Here is a 17,298-nt window from a genome sequence, read left to right on the forward strand (position 1 = left end):
CCGGCGCGGTGAGGCCGAGGGGCTCCGGGCCCTTTTCAAACCCAGCGGCAGCGGGGGCAGCAGCCCGGCGAGGAAATGGCGGAGAACGACAAGCCGGAGGCTGCGGCGGCCGTGCCGCCGCCGCGGGGCGCCGAGGAGGCCGCCGTCAGCCAGCCGCCGCCACAGCAGCAACCGGCGCCGCCACAACAGCAGCCGCCACAACAACAACCGCCGCAGGACGAGGCGGCGGCGGCGGCGGCGGCGCCAGCCACCGAGAGCGGCAGGGGCAGCGCTAATGGCGTCAAAATGTGTGTGCGGGGCCGGGGCCGGGGGCGGTAGGGGCGCGCGGGGGCCGCCCAGGCCGCGGTGGGGGCAGGCGGCCTGCCTTCTCCTCCCCCGCCGCGGCCGGGCTCCGCCCCCGCCGGGAGCCGGGGCGCCCGAGGACGGCGGCTCCCGCCCCGTTAGGCTCTGCCGGGGCCGCGGGGGAGGCCGCGGCCCGGTGCTGAGGCGGTGGGGCCGGGCCGGGCCGGGCCGGGGCGCGCGCGCCGGGGGCCGCGGCCGGGCGGGCAGCAGGTGCTGGGGGCGTGAGGCGGCGCCGGGGCGGCTGCGCTGCGCGGGGGCGGGAGGCAGAGCGCAAACCCTGCCGGCGCTTCCGCTAGGTTGGTTCTCCGGGTGCTGTAATGTGCTCTGGGTAGGCCGGTTCCCACAGGATCCGTTTCTAAGAAGCGTTCTGCGTTGTTCCTTTTTTCGCTGTTTACTTTTCCACTTTTTACTCTACTGGTATGATTTGTAAAGCCTTTGAATTAATCGTTATTCACGTGAGAATGGTGAGAAAGCCCTTTAGTGACTTACTAAAAACAGCACACACAAACTTTTTCTCTAAATAGTACAGCTGTCTTATATGGAATATGTAAACCATGCCTTGTCTATAAGGAGTTTAGTGTAAGGGAGCTTGAAATATTATCTCTCAGAAGAATTCACTGAATGGCCTCTTAAAGTTTTTGTTATTCTTGATGTCAGGCTTCCAGGGTTGTCATTCTCTGGCTGAACTAGGTTTTGGCCTCATGTCGCTGGAATTTCAGTTTCTCTTATTATCTCATTCACATCTTGGAGGGAAAATACATTTTGTGGCAGACTTACTGTGGCAGTACATCAAGGCTGTTGAGATCTGTGATGTTTTGACATGTTACAAGCAGCTGAAGTCTGATACCGTTGTGTTAAAAATACATACGGGATCAAGTTCTGTACAAAGCTTAAGGAATAAAGGCATATTTCATGCCTTTACTTGACTCCCTATAAAATTCATATAGTTCATATTTTATAAATCTTACATTACTACAAGACAACATTATATTTTTTTTCTGGGCCTAGCCCACAGGTTTCAAGCTACACGAATTATAGTTTGCATTTTCACAGGAAGATTGTTACCCTTTCACATCTTCAAGGGATGTAATATTTCACTGCCTTTTTAGGTTGTTACTGTTAAAACAATTACTTTATTTCTCTGTATCCTTACCTCTGTCATTCTTTTCTTTTTTCCCCCTCCAAAACCAAACACAATCAAATGAAAAATCCCGGCCATTCTGTGTGGCAGAAATCACAACCTTAAATTTGAACATAATGCAAAGAAGTTCTTGGTGGCAGGGTTTCAAATCTTATTCTTTCACTACAGTTGCCAATCCTCCCCAAAACACATATGCAAAGGATTAAGCTGTCAGTGTGGAGGTGAAATTTACTACCTAATTTTAGTAACCAGGTTTATTTAACACTCAGATTAAATTGGATAGGAATCTTGGCCTCAACTTGCACTTCCCTAAGTCTGTTGTATTGAGCAACAGAACTGTTCAGCACAACAAAGCTAAACTGATGTATGTGCTTTAGAATCACACATGCAGCTGTGGAATTTCTGTAATTCTCTGTTCACTGATCTTACAGTTTATAGGGCCATTTGTGAGCAGAGAAATAGAAGTTTGCAGAAAAAATCAGCACTTGGGGGTTTTCAGAGTGATTTATCTTGTGCTTAATGTTTTGGGGGCTTCTATGTTTGTATTGATATATGGAAGGCTTGCCTTTGATTTCCAAAATTCTTTTGGAAGTTTGAAGCCATTATTCTTCAAAAGGTTAACATTTTTTGTTTTAATCAATGAGGAAATACTTTCTTTGTAAGAAATCACTTTTTGTAAGAAATAGACATCTCTTTTCAACCCTAGAAATCTGCTAGTGGTTTTACAGGCAAATATTAAGACAGATCCCTGTATAAAGTAATTAGTTCATTAAAAAGATTAAGAGTAGAAAATACTATTGCTTTGAGAAAGGGCAATTCATAGTTTCTGAGGCTCTTTTCAGTGGTCTACAAGTGACTAAGGCAACATTGCTTTGAATGTATTCTTCAATTGAAAGTATTCTTAATATTCAGATGGGAGAGTAAGGGCTAGATTCACAAAAGGATTTTGGCACCTAGACAGTTTTAATCGCGGAGGCTCTAACTGAAATTCCTTAAAAAACAGTACATCTTAAACACGACTAGTTGAAAGAGATCCCTGCCTCCAGAATGGTCGCTGGCCTGATGGTTTTGGTAGATGAGTTTTGTGAAAAGGATTGATTTTATTTATTTATTTATTTATTTATTTTTAATTCCCTAACTTCAAGAAAGTGTGTGACTATGATGCTTGGACCAAGTGAAGTGTCTTCTTGTGTGTCTTCTAATTTTCTTTAAAAAATTATAGTTTGTGCCAGATTCATCTCCTCTATGCTTTCTACTGGCTAATACAGCCAAGTCCTGTAGATCCTGTGGATTCCATATTTGGAGACCTAGCTTTTCCTGTGCACTACATTGAGCACCTAGGTGCTGTTTCATAATCCTTTAAGCAGGAAAGAGCTTAAAAGGCTAATAGAAATCCATGGATCTAATCCTAAAACTTAAGGAAGAACTCAGATTTTACTAGGGGCATCAATGGACAGAAGTTTTGCATTCACAGATGGAACTGCGTTTGGAGGAACTGATCTAACTGGAAAACTGATATTCTGTCCTCTCTACTCCTTGCTCTCTCCCAGTTCGCCTCCAGTTATTTTGCAGCTGCATGGTTTCCCCCACCATTTCACTTCATTACGGAGCCGCACAAGAACTGTACTGCCACAACAGACAGGAGGGTGTGGAGGAGGGATGATGCAGAGGGAGCCTGGAGGATGCATGAACTTGATAATGTGTTGTTGACCTTGAATGTTTTAAATTTTACGAATACTTAACCCAGAGCAGTGTCCGCACATATCTCAGTAGACAGTCCTACGTTAATCCAATTGTAAACATATGGACCATGAAGTTCATATCATATGAATGCTTTATAATTGGGGAAAAAATCATGGGAGAAAAGTGATGTATTTGAAGTTTTTCCTCCCTGAAAAGTGCCCAAGTCTGAGTAGATAAAAAATTTAGTTACATGGATGGTAATTTGCACATGTTCTGAGTATAAAAATGTCACTCACTGTTTTGTTAATAACTTTGCAAAGAGAGCTGGAAATGCTCATTTCAATAAATTAAAATCTATGATCTAGCCAGATACTGTAGTTGTAAAACTGAAATACTTATTCTGGCTTATTTTACACCCAGATACATCCTGAAGTGTCAAAACTAGATAAAAACTTTAGATTCACTCGACCTTCTGAAATGTGGGAAAAATTGTAAAGAGAGTAATGTAATTCAAGAAAGAGGGCTCACGATCGGTCTCTTTGACAGTCCTGTAGGACACTTGAGTAATTGTTCTAACTCAAGTGGCTAACACTGACCTTTTAAAATGAAAATTTGTGTAGAAGTCCTTTTTAAGTTTCCCTTTATGTTGCAGTGAGATTTGAATGAGATGTCTATATCTAAGTGGCATATGTTTAATAGATCACATTTATGTGGCTTTATCATTGGAGCCTTTCAGTTCAGTGGTTCAGCTCTCTTGAAGGTAACAAGTCGGGCACCTTGATCCTCTGTTAGCATGCTAAATCACCTTTTGATAGTAACACTTTCAAGAGTGCTGAAGAGATTTGGCTTCTGTTTTGGATGTTTCATCTAATTCTGTTCAAAGAGTATGGTTTTATCAAAGTTAAGAAATGGACTGCTTTAAAAATTTTTCTTGCATTTTTCATCTAAAAATAAAGACATTTTAAAAGAAAAACTGTTGTTCTTTCTAAATTTTTGAAAGACTAAGGGCCAGATTTTTTTTGTTTGTTTTTAGTGGATAATACTTGATGACTTAATTAGTCTTAGATGCAGAGCGTGTCTTACTACACCTATTTCCTATGCATTTGGCATATTTTCAAATTATAGCTTTGTTAACCAATAAAAATAAATGTGCATTTGTGCTTCTTAATTGAATTTTAATTTCTGTCTAAAAGTGATCTGGCACAAATTATGAATAAAAATGAATTGATGTTGTAAACAAAATATAATTTGCCTGTTAGAGTTAATTTTTATTATTACGTTGAATGAAATATACCAAGCTCTTCCATGAATTAGACTATTTCAGCTCTCACTTCTGTGGTGAATATTGTGCAACTTAGCCAAGTCTGATGTGAAAGCTATTGAAGCACCAAAGTATGGATGCTGTGGGTTATTTTTCAGCTGAGATATGCCAGTTGTATTTTAATGTTTGTAGTAGTTTCATAATATTGTCTTGCTGAATCTTGAAAGGCATAATGGAAATGGAATGTAACTGAAGTAGTGAGATATGATTTCTGCAATTACAATATTGAATAAATCTTTTATCATCCATTTTTGTTCCGAATAAAGCACAATGTTTTGAAATAAGACTGGTAAAATGAAATAATTTTTCCCAGTTTGAAAAGCAGAATTTGGCATTGTGGGAGTTCTAATAACATAGGAAGTATAGAGCCTAGTGTAATAGTCTAATTATCCAATGCAAAACTAATATTTTTGGTGTCTTTTTTTTTTTTTTTTTGGACATGTAGGGATAATGATGAGACAGCAAAAGAAGAGAAAGCACCTATGAAAGAGAAGTATGTTCCAAAACCGAAGGCAATCCCTTCTCTTGGAAACAAGAATAGATTCCATCCCTATTCAAAGGACAAGAATGTGGGCACTGGAGAGAAGAAAACTATTAATCGTAATAGAGTTTTCATTAGCAACATCCCATATGACATGAAATGGCAAGCTATTAAAGATCTTATGAGAGAGAAAGGTAACTTATTCCTGATAATGCACTTCATTATAGAAAGGGGAAGAACTTGCATACAATATATATATATCCTTTGAGCCACACAGATTTTCATTTATTTATTTATTTATTTATTTGGGCCTTTACTTGGTACATCTATCTTCCTTCCCCCTCTTTCATCTGAGACAATTGCATTGCAGGATAGGATGGGTAAATGAAGTGTTTACGATCTTCTGCCATTCTAGTGTGACAGTAGAGGGTATATGCATGACTTCTTAAAGAGATTGTGTTTTGTCTAGTTGTAGTCTTTGTAGTTTTTTTTTTTTTAAGGGCTATTGTATTTAAGCAACACATATAGTGTGTTAACATACGAATAATAAAGGATGTCTTTCAAAAGTTGTTTTGTATTTCTTTGGTGGAATCTGGCTGTGGAATTAACTTTTGTCTGCATTGTCACTACTGCCATGACTGTTTGTCTGGAGATTTATATTAAAAGCTTGTTACTATTGTTGCAGTTTCGATAGAGTAATCTTAATACCCCAAACTCCTTATTTTTAAGTTTGGGGAAAATAATCCTAATATATGATTTCCGTAAAAAGTTAGTCCTGTATTTTTCTTGAAAATATTGATTCTTCAAAAGTAATGCAAAGCACACTTGGATTCTAGGCTGTGAAAAATGCCAAAAAACCCTTTTGTCACTGCTGGTGTATCTGTTGTAAGGTGACATGACTATTTGATTGGTTTATTTACTGAAACTTCCTACTTTAGAAAGTGAGTGGCTTGCTGTGAAATATTTGATGTGTAAATTTGGTTATTATTGAAGGCAAACTTATGATTGAAGACATTCAGGTAGAAAGTCACCTTAAAACAGGTGTTGTGAGTTGGATGATAAATGTAACACTTTTCAGTGAACGTTGACGTTTCATTTGTTAGGTTAAGGGACTATGTGTATTTCTGAATTTGTTCACCAACTATATCATACTGGCCAAAATATGATCTGTAGTATGAATTAGGTTAAACATAGTTGTTTGTTTTTAGCTTTTGAGAATGTGGCTGCTGAATATTTCTGAAAATTAGCTAAATTCTATAGCCATTGACAGGAGGTATGTTGGTCTGGTTTTGATTGTTGGTGAATAATAGGTGCTTCTCTGTAGAGTTGTGCACAGGGGCACAGTAAAGAAAGATACTGGTGTTTAAATGCATTGTCTCTTGGTATTTTCCCTTTGTATGTCTTATGTAGTTGGTGAGGTTACATACGTGGAGCTGTTTAAGGATGCTGAAGGAAAATCAAGGGTAAGTGCCGTGGGCAACAATCTGCTAGAGGTTTAAAAGTTCCTCAGCAGTTTTATTTTTGTATAATACCTGTACCAGTTATTGGAAAGTAAGTTTCATTTTTACATCGATTTTCATTATGATAGCCTTGAGGGTTCTGTATTAGAAATAGTCTGACACTTCCATACAACTCAAACTAGCTGGTTGTAAAGGACAATACTTTGTAAATGTTAACAAATGGCATTTACTTAATTCTTCTTTTTAGCCAAAAATGTTTGTTTTGTTACAAATCTGTTTCATATAAAGGATGTTCAATAAACCACTGATTAGATTTAAATTTTGTTAGTGTAGTATTCTCTTCTTGAGGCCAGTAAGTATAAAAATGTTAGTTAAGAATATGCTGTTTGAAGTGCCTGATTTGACAGCTTTGCAGGGTTGGTACTCTGAACACTGGATTAATGTATTTGCTTTTTTTAAAACTAAATGGATGGAGATGGTTGGTAGCCAACGGAGTGCCAGCAATGAGGCACTGAGAGTGAAGATTGGTTAAAGCTCCTTTGTCTTCTTAAAAATAGTCAAAAGTTTGGCCGATAGCAGCTCAAACCTGCAGTGAGAACATGAGAAATGCAGGTCTGAGTCTTAAATGAAGTTGTAACAATTGTTGTAAATGACTTTCTTCAATGCTTGTTAAAACTAAAACATGCTTTCAGCTTTGCTTTCCTTAGAGCAATCCTAAACTCTTTGCTTTATTAGAAGGATTTTGGTGCAGTCAATAAGGTTATTTTCTTACAAAGTAATTGTCAAATATGCTAGCAATACTGAAGAGGTATGCAGACTCCTTGTTCATCGTACTGGTGTATTTGATGTATGTGGATTTGAATTTTGTAGTCAGTTGTCAGCTTTTAATGACACAATGAGTGTCTTGATCAGTTTTTGGTTATGTTTTGGGTTTTTTTTCCTGTTCCCTTCCTCCCCCCCACTTGTCCTTACATGGATCTGTGTGGCACTTTTCTGTTGTCCAATTCTGGTTTGGCTCAAAGAGAATAAAATATAATATAATGTATTCTCTTGCATTTCAATGGTATGTATGTTAAAAGAATAGGAGAAATTCAGCTTGGCTACATGTAAAGAACATGTATTATGATTTCTGAAGCTGAAAATAACTTGATGAATAGTTACTTAACAGTGAGCTGGGATCTTTAACTGGAATGTTAAATACCCTATTATATGTGCTGACTGACTTTTTTTTTTTTTTTCTCTTTACATATGATGACAAATCATCGTGGATGTAGGGTTGTGGGTAAGTTTCTTTTTTCTGTGTGTGTAGAGACACATTACTATCCAAATATTCTGTTAATTTTAACATTTTAAACTTTGTTTTAATGCTCCAAATATTTTGTTCCCTCTAAGTGTGGTTGAATTCAAAGATGAAGAATTTGTTAAGAAAGCATTAGAAACTATGAACAAATATGATCTTAGTGGAAGACCCCTGAATATTAAAGAGGTATGAATATTGCTGCTGTTCTTAATTTGAAATAGTGAGGACACTAAATACTGGAATGACATTATAGTGTTTCTGAGTGTCTTATTTGTGTAATTTCCAGTTTAATTATTTTTCTGATATTTTCTTAATGGACTAAAGTGCCTGCTGGCTTGCAGAAAATCTTGATACTATGTCACAGGAACTGACGAAAAGACTGTGTCCTAAAGTCAAAATAATCAAATGCTATCTTTCTTTAAAACAATCTCATCTTTAACCTCATACTCTTACCTGAGTGTTGTCCGCTGCTGTTATGTTCAGATTATTTACTTGTTTCAAAATTTGATTTTGGGCAGAACAAGCTTAGTATCAGACTACTAAATACTTAAAAAAAAAAAAAAAAAAAAAGCAGGGGGTGTTGGGAGTAGGGTACTTGTGCGGATTGGGAAGTGAAATTAATGTCAACTTTTTATTGTAGTGTTGTAGCATATAATGGTGTCTGATGCCGTTCTTTATGTCCATTTATAATTTTAATAATGGTATTAACACATCAAAGAAAACTAATTAAATTAATTCAGTTCTTGGAAGAAGGTGCTAGACTGACAGTCCTTTAGATTGAAATCTTTTCTACTTGTCCATAGGCTAGGTACAGCATGTGAAGTGGCAGTGCACGCTTCCTCAACAAGTGCTTTGCCAATATGCCTCAACCCTCATCTGAAAGGACCCACCTCTAGAGGTGAGGGAATTAGGTCTCCATGCTAATACAGTTCTTGATCCCTCTGACATGGACAAGGATACTAGTTGATAATTTTGATGGGTTTATGTAGAATTTCAAATAGTACCTTTTTTTTTTTTTGTTACTAGTCCTGCTATTGATGATTAAGCTAGCTTTATTTTTGCACATGTTACAGGATCCTGATGGTGAACATGCTCGTAGGGCACTACAGCGTGTAGGAGGACAGTTTCCAGGAGGACATGGACCCGATATGACACCTGGATTAATGAATTTACCACCTTCTATTCTCAATAATCCAAACATTCCTCCTGAGGTTATCAGTAACTTGCAGGCAGGCAGGCTTGGGTCCACTATTTTTGTTGCTAATGTAAGTTTAAGTATCAATTTTAAAACTGTGGTATTTGATTTTCCTGAAATGCATTATATTTCTACATAATTCAGTTTTAATATAAAGAGGAAATGAGAAATGTTAGTTCACAATTAGTGTATTTGGTTAAAAAGCAGGATATGTAGCCAGATTTTGGACATGAAAGATACATTAAACTCTCAAAGTTGACATACACTTTTAATTATTGTATAAAATTTTAATTCTGATCAACAGATGGTTGCACATCTTTTCACTATGTATTTACAATGGTATTTCTTCATTATATTTTTTTAAATTCAATATGCACATCAGATTATTTTGCTAATTACTTTAGATTAATTTAGTTATATTTGGTGGAGATGCTCACTTCATCAGTTCTTTATATGCACGAATTTAAGAAATAGACTATAATATATCTAATGGGGGACACATGGGGTACAGCTGCTCTTAAGAAGACCCCATTCTCTCAATTTTAGCATGTTAATTTGAAAATAAAAATAGGTATACTATGTATAAATTGTTGTTTTTAAGTTCAAGTTTTTGTTAGGCTTGGTTATAGTGTGTGTATATTACAAAATTGTAGCAATTTATGAATATCAAGCATTTTGGGAACTGAAGAAAACCTATTACAGTATAGAAAATCTGTTCCATACTTAATAGCAGAACAGAAATGTGCACTGAAATTACTCATATATTTTTATATGTAAGCTTGACTTCAAAGTTGGCTGGAAGAAACTGAAGGAGGTATTCAGCATTGCTGGAACTGTAAAACGTGCAGACATCAAAGAAGACAAAGATGGCAAAAGTCGAGGAATGGGAACAGTTACATTTGAACAAGCAATTGAAGCTGTTCAAGCAATATGTATCCTTGGTTTTGAAAAATAATTGGTCGTATATGGATTAATCTTTGGTTAATGGCTTCTAATAGTGTAGTTTTGCAGATGGTGCTTATTTGCATTGCAGCTAGTGTATAGGGACTAGAGTATAATATTCTTTTTTTTTTATTAATTACTGAATTTACTGCTAAACTCTAAAAAGGTGTTTCTGATAATGTTGAACAAGCTTAAAATATGGAACATGGCATGTACGAAACCAACTTTCATATTCCCAATAGTTTATATAGTCTCTCTACCACAGCTTTAAGTCATTGCTAAGAGTAAGCTTTTAAAGTGAAATGTAGCGATTTTTGATTTGTCATTTTACAGAATAGACAAGGAAAGATAGGACTGCTAAAAACAGTGAGAGAAATTAATTTTTACAATGATTTCTCTAAAATGAACTGTCTTTTGTACTTAAATTCCTTGACTTACATTTCTTCAGCTATGTTCAATGGACAGTTCTTGTTTGATAGACCCATGCATGTAAAAATGGTAAGTTGTTTACATTTATTTCTATCCTACATATCTCTGCTAAAACATTAGAAGGATTTTAGCGTAATATCCTTGCCTTTTTTTTAATCAGGATGACAAATCAATTCCTCATGAAGATTTCCGTGTTGCAGACAGCAAAACTCCACAGTTACCTCGTGAGTACAGACTCTTGTCTTTTGGGTAGGGTAGGGGGAGAGGTTTCTTCCCCCCCCCCCCCCCCCCCACTTCAGATATAGTGTCTTGGAACTGTTTTGATACTACTTTGTGCTTACTTGTACAGATAGCTGTGTGGTTTTATGATACAGGAGTTCTTTTTTCTGATGATACTTACTTTGATTTTTCAAGGTGGTCTTGGTGGCATTGGTATGGGACTTGGACCAGGTGGACAACCCATCAGTGCAACACAATTGAGCATGGGTGGTGGAATGGGCAATATAGGTCCAGGAGGTAATTCTGTGCTCTTAGTTTCTAAGTTACAGAATTTTAAGTTTCTGTTGTTTCTGTGCTTGGAAGAATGATATATTCCTATCAAAGCAAGCCTTGTGTAGTGTGCCTTTGAAATGTTAACTGTCTCTGCATTTATGAAATCTAGTAGGAACTTAACTGTCTTCTAAATGGTGTTTGTCTTTTTGATTTAAAGGTATGGGAATGGATGGTCCAGGATTTGGTGGAATGAACAGAATAGGAGGCGGTATGTGCAGTGAAGTTCTTTGTATTAAGTAATTTTTTTTAACTATTGTATAGAAAACACTTTGCCTTATTATACAGGGCTTGCTGGCTTTCGTGGAATGGAAGGAATGGCTAATATGGGAGGATTTGGAGTCAGCCGAATGGGAGGTAGGTGAATATTGTTCCTATTCACTTCTTACAGCTAATCTATGAGCCTTATCAAAACCCCTTCCTTTATATCGGGATGAATAATGTAGATGACTTCAGAGGAAATATGGGTGGTGGCATGAGTGGAGGCATAGGAGCTGACATGGGAGGTACAGCAGCTGGCATGGGAAGTATTTAGTAAATGCCCCGACATGCTTTAAACTCACTTCTCTTTCAACAAGCAGCTGTGAAACAAGTCTATTATGAACATAAGCTTTGATATCAGCTTTGATGACAGAATATTTCCATTTTGTGCTTTGTTCCTTACAGAAATGTTCCGTGGTGGAATGGGAGGAAATATGGACAGAGATTTTGGGCGTAGTGACATGGCATTGAACCGTGGTTTCGGAGATTCTTTTGGAAGGATGGGTATGATAACTATTAAATTTCCTGCGGCAAATCACAGCATAATATTGGAAAAGCTTTACTAATAGAGAAACCAAGAAAACACCTGATTTCATTTGGTCATCTTTCCCTGTCCCCTTCTCCCCCATCCTTACTGTAAGGGTGTAATCTAAGTGTTCATTATAGCCATCTCTGAAGTAGGGTTAAAGTGTGGGGTTTTTCCTCTGTAAAATATAAGTAAAATAATGATTTGAATAAAGTGTTTAGTTTCATACAGTTAGCTGTCAGATTTTACGTAGTTTGGGTACTAAAGCATACTTTTGGGAATCCTGAACAAGCTGTCCATGTGCTGACCTTGTAACTTGTGGGAGCCTGCTTTTGCAAAGGCATGCTAGAAAAGTTGTTCTTATTGCAAATCGGGTAGTATTGGATAGGAATGGTAAATTCTGGTGCCCTCTAGATATTTTTCCCTGCCCTTTTTGTTTTGCAGTTGCTAGCTTCTTCCAGCTTTTTCTCATGCAGCTTAGAACAGGATTTACTGACCTCTTCTGAAGCTGGGCTAGCTTTGTTTAGTTTATGGATGCTGTGTTGTTGACTAAATTTCATTTTGCTACTTTTGGGCTCCTTCAAATGAGACAATCTTCTGTCCGAATAGAGCATAAGAGGCCTGGAAGTGCCCAGGCATAGAGTTGTCTTGCAGTTTGTTACTGTACTCTTACCAGGATGAATGCATTAGAGGGGAAAGGTGATTTTTGGGGGGTTTTGTTGTTGTTGTTGTTGTTTTTTCTATTCCCCATCCTTGCTCCTTTAATTTCTCACTCCAAAAGCAGAGAGCTGCGATTAGGGCATAAGGTTCATGTGCTTTAGGAAAAGTTGAACTCTTTTTTTTTTTTTTTTTCCTTCCTCTTCTTCTTCTTCTTCTTCTTCTTAGCAAAGGGTAGCTTTTGTGTGCTTCTTTTCAAGCACCTGTAACTGTGTAGAAGTGGTAAAAATGTAGTAAAGTTGCTAGTTGAGTTAGTATTAATGTCTTGGAATTAATTGGAATTAAAAATCAAGCATATGATTTCACTGTGCTTGCAACATGGGATAAACATCTCATCTGTTTCCTGAGTGAAAATCCAAAGTCACTTTAGTTATAAATGCTCGTACAAGCTATAGACCTCTGAGTATTCTAGTAACACGCACTGGTCATACTGAGGCTGGTACTGAAAGACATAAACACAGTCACTGTGGATGTGGGAGTCATTTGTTCTGTAGATCTGAGCAAGCTTCAGCTTACAACTTCTCAGCAATCTTACAGTTTAAATACTGTTATGTTCTGAAATAAAGTTCTTCTGAGGCTGCATGACTTTAAAATTTATGGATTGTGGAGAACCAACTTATGTTTCCCAACTTATCTGTAATTAGTGAATGGAAATTTTAGATTTTTACACACATGACAGTTAACAAATGCCATGTTTATTCAGGGAAGACCTGTACTCCTGTTTCAGTTTTTAGGTTAATGACAACTTACTTAGGGAAAGTGCTAAGAGTGCATTCAGCTTCAGTTCTCTGCCAGTTTCAGGGAGGGCAACATAAGACAGTATTTGATTGGGCTATGGCCTCAATTAATAAAAATGAGGGTGTTTAATTTGCAGCAGAATCTTTGGAACTGCCCATTTAAAGTGCTAGAATTCTGAAATATTCAGAAATCAAAGGTTGTTTCACAGTGGATCTCTGAACTTACTATTCCTCATTTGTAAAAAGTCAGCTGGAGAAAATGACAGGGAGAGGATGTTTCTAAGGTCAGAAACTGCTGAATGCTTGCTTAGTAGAATTGCCTGAGGTTTTTTTTCTTTCTTTTATTGCATCTTAGTAGACTCCATTACAGAGATTTTTTTTTTCCCCCCCTTTAAAAGAGAGTGGCTGTAGCTAGGGTACACTCACAAACAACTAAAGTTTTCTTTTTTTATCTCTGGAAAAGTGGGATTTTTTTTTTTCCCTCCCAATTCCATTTAGGGGGGAAAATACAGTCCCGTTGACAGCAAACTCAAAATTTGACTTGGTGTTTCAGTGCAAGACCCTAATGAATAAGTATTAAGAGCTTCCTCATAATAAACTGTTGGCTGAAGTACTGGGAATAATCCTGCTGGTGCTGAACAACCATAGCCTTTTAAACAGGTTAGTCCATTTTTTGAGGTCTGGGTATTGCTATGACAGCATCTTGTCTGGAGGAGACAAATGTTTTTTCACAAGAGACTGGCAGAGAATAATTGTTGTTGTACTGAACTGTATGGAGAAAACGAATATGACGGAAGTCTGCTTATGTGGAAAATATATCCCTATCAGAAGTGATCCTTTTTAGATATTGAAAGAATGGTGTATAGCCTAAAGAAGCCAGTTATTAACCTATTTTGCCATAAGTAAAAACTGAGCTGTTTCTTTTGGGGATGAAAATCAAGCAATACAAATGTAGTAGCTGAGTTCCAGAATTATCTGCAAATTACCGCTTCCTTTGATACAGGTTAATAGCAGGGATTATATTACCTATATTCTGAAAATTTTGCCCATTATTTTAAGAACCTGCCTTGTGTCAGTTCAGTACTGCTGTTATGCCTCTTCTGTCTTCAGAGTGCTTTTTTTTTTTTTATAGACGCTAGGTTTATTGGAATGAATTTTGCCTAGTTTGTTCTCTAGAACAAATGGAAGTGCTTGTTACAGAATCTGTACAGACCTTATTTTGTTCTGCCATAAAAGAAATATAGTTTCTGCAATTCTAGAAGCTCCCTTGAGATTACTTTTCTGAACCTTAACACTTCAGTGAAAGGGTTGCATTTTTTTAATCCACACTAGAATCATCATCTCTGATACCATTCTGGAGGTTGCATGTTCCTGTCAGGCAGCCTTTCATAAGCATCTTCTCTCTTCCTTTTTCCTTCTCCCTTTTTCCCACCAAACTCTATTGACTCTTTCTACATATACTGTAATGAGGGAAATCCAGAGAGCTACTCCTAGGTTTTGCATTGGTTTCTTTAAAATGGGGGAAACTAGGGCACTTCTATCTGATGAAGTACAAATAAGATGAACCTTCAGCCTTGAGAATGAGGTTGTTCTTCCCAAAGTGAGAAGTGGCTTATTTAGTTTGTTTGTGCTGCTGGCAGATGGTCAGAGGAGAGAAAATTGTAGCTAGAAAGAAATTGGAGTAGCTTAAAACCTGTAATAGAGAAGGGGGAACTATTTTTTTCTTACTGGGTGTTTCCTACCTAGTTTGCATAATAAAGTAAGGCACAGGTGAAAATGTCCCATAGAAAAGAATTGCCAGGTAACATTGAGATCAGTGCTCTTAACTGGTGTGTGCTTTGTTGTTGTCACTAACTAGTAGTTTCAGCGTATGTCATTTTATTATTTTTTTTCCCCGTTTAGGTGGTGCAATGGTTGGTGTTTTTGCAGGAGGAATGGGAGCACCTAGCATGGGCCCAGTAGGATCTGTATTGAGTAGGTTGACTTGTTTCAATAGAATGCAGATGTGTAGGCAAGGTAATGATATAGTGAACATGTACACGGGGGATTTTGTTGTGGTGTAGTGTCTTGTCAGTGATGAAAAGTAGAATTCTGTCTCTTGTGACTGCAGATCTAATAGTTTATGAAGCTGTTTTGTTGAGGTAAAAGATCAGAGGAAAGTGTATTAATGCAGTCTTTCCCTTAATCTTAGCTTTGAAACCATTTGGACTTCTGCTGTTCTTTATGTTGATGGAGAAGTATTTCAAGTAAACTTGTGTTGCAGAAAAAAGGGCAGGGTTATTTGTGTGAACTTCATAAAGGAGAACTTAGTTGTTTCAATGATGAGAAATTATTGCCGTACCCAATCAGAGCTTGAATTTCCGATTATCACTCGGTTTAATTCTGTGCAAAGCTCCAATACTGAGTTCATATTATGGCAAAAGTCTGAGTCCTTCAAGCTAGAGCAGATGAGAAACTAGACCTTGCTAGTGGTTATCCTGAGAGGCATACTGCTTAAAGAAAAGGTCCCTCATGGATGATCTTGATAGTTTTGCTTTGCACTAAAAGCTTCTAGGTTCATAATTAAAAATTAATGGATTATTTGAATGCCATTAATCTTGTTTTTTATGCATTAATATATTTAATTGCATGTATCATAGAAAAGTCTCTACTTTTCACAGTACTTGCAGTAACATCTGTTCTTTGCAGAGTATGCTTTCTTTAGAAGACTGTGGTGTTAACTGTGGGTATAGCTGCATTCAGTAAAGCTGAATATTTATTTTGCTTCCTGCATTCGTAGTGGTATATATGGTCGTTATCTATATCTTAATGTTTCCATGGCTATTTACTTAATCTGTTTTTGATGTATAAGATTTTTATTAATGAAACTGGACAGTCTTTAAATCTCAATTTCTTACATGTGTTGTTCAACATTTACTATGCTAGATGGTATGACTAGCAGCTTGATGCATTTTTTTTTTTTGAACTGACACTTTGTATCTTCTAAGACTCTTAACTTAAAATATTAGGCATGTCACTGTATGAATCACTGCATACATGAAGTTATGCTTTGTATTGCATCAGTTGTATTAAGATTTTTTTTCTCCTGACAAAAGAATTTTAATTTTTACAATGTACTTGTGCATTTATAGTAATTTTTTTTATCTCCTTTTTTTTTCTCTGTGTAGGTGGTGGAATGGGTGGTATGAGCAGTATGCCTGGTGGAATGGGAATGGGGATGGATCGGATGAGTTCTGGTTTTGATCGAATGGGACCAGCTATGGGTGGAGGCCTGGACAGGAACATCGATTTGGATCGAGGATTTGTGGCTGGCCCAATGGGAGGTGGCATGAGAGAGAGATTAGGCTCTAAAGGCAACCAGATATTTGTCAGAAATGTAAGCATTTGGATACATAGAAAGCATTAGATTATTTTGTGTGCATGTTTGATTACATGCTTTTCCCCTCCATGTAATATTTTATATGTAATGTTATTAATACCTCTTTTTATTCTAGCTTCCTTTTGACTTGACTTGGCAGAAGCTAAAGGAGAAATTCAGTCAATGTGGTATGTATGTGAATCTCATCTCTGCTAAGCTCCACTGACTTCATGGTGTCATAATACATGGTGTGTATTAGACAAGCACAGTAGGATAAGATTGTTGCCTTATCCTAAAGAAGAGTTTGGCCAGCCTAATCTTTCTTGCTTTCCTGAGAGTTATATAACTCAATTTTTAGCCATGTCTTAGACATGATTCTACAACATGAAACCAAGGTACAATATGGCCTGTCTTGGCTCTGAGTGCTCAGATGTTACACACTTTAATCCATTCCATTAATAAAATTTCCCTTTGAGGTGTTTTTTTGTTTGTTTGTTTGCTTTGAAGCAGGTATTATGTATCCTTTGGCTGATACATAGTCTGTTACAATGTGCTTATTTTGAGACAAATGCCTGCAGGGTTGTGGGCCTCATCCAGGTTATACATCCCTTGCAGAAATGGTACTGCATTGAGGCAGAGTCAGTAATTTTGCCAAAGTGGCAAATATATTTTTATGAAGGTAAGTAATCCTGATTAGCATATTTGCAGGCTGTAATGCTTCCTTTTTCCTTAAAAAAATAAAATCACTTTTTATGCAAGATACAGGATTTCTTGAATATCCAGTAATTCTCTAATTTAGAAAACTTATCTTTCTACACAAGTGAATGAAAAGTAAAGCTTGGATGTAGAAATAAAT

At 37.4% G+C, this 17,298-nt stretch overlaps 1 protein-coding gene across 1 annotated transcript in view; it reads left to right on the forward strand.

The window, feature by feature from the left end:
• The window catches only part of MYEF2 (myelin expression factor 2), a 19,413-nt gene continuing 2,115 nt past the window's right edge, over window positions 1-17,298 (forward strand). The window contains exons 1-16 of the mRNA XM_067305814.1: window positions 1-287; window positions 4,933-5,162; window positions 6,379-6,431; window positions 7,703-7,710; window positions 7,821-7,914; window positions 8,802-8,993; window positions 9,702-9,855; window positions 10,314-10,363; window positions 10,455-10,518; window positions 10,709-10,810; window positions 11,004-11,054; window positions 11,132-11,200; window positions 11,510-11,608; window positions 14,987-15,058; window positions 16,252-16,460; window positions 16,579-16,630. Coding sequence (XP_067161915.1) covers window positions 76-287; window positions 4,933-5,162; window positions 6,379-6,431; window positions 7,703-7,710; window positions 7,821-7,914; window positions 8,802-8,993; window positions 9,702-9,855; window positions 10,314-10,363; window positions 10,455-10,518; window positions 10,709-10,810; window positions 11,004-11,054; window positions 11,132-11,200; window positions 11,510-11,608; window positions 14,987-15,058; window positions 16,252-16,460; window positions 16,579-16,630 — 1,711 coding nt within the window. The 5' untranslated portion in view covers window positions 1-75. The remainder of the gene's footprint in view (window positions 288-4,932; window positions 5,163-6,378; window positions 6,432-7,702; window positions 7,711-7,820; window positions 7,915-8,801; window positions 8,994-9,701; window positions 9,856-10,313; window positions 10,364-10,454; window positions 10,519-10,708; window positions 10,811-11,003; window positions 11,055-11,131; window positions 11,201-11,509; window positions 11,609-14,986; window positions 15,059-16,251; window positions 16,461-16,578; window positions 16,631-17,298) is intronic.

This window comes from Apteryx mantelli, chromosome 15 (genome assembly GCF_036417845.1).
Source record: "Apteryx mantelli isolate bAptMan1 chromosome 15, bAptMan1.hap1, whole genome shotgun sequence".
NCBI lineage: Eukaryota > Metazoa > Chordata > Aves > Apterygiformes > Apterygidae > Apteryx > Apteryx mantelli.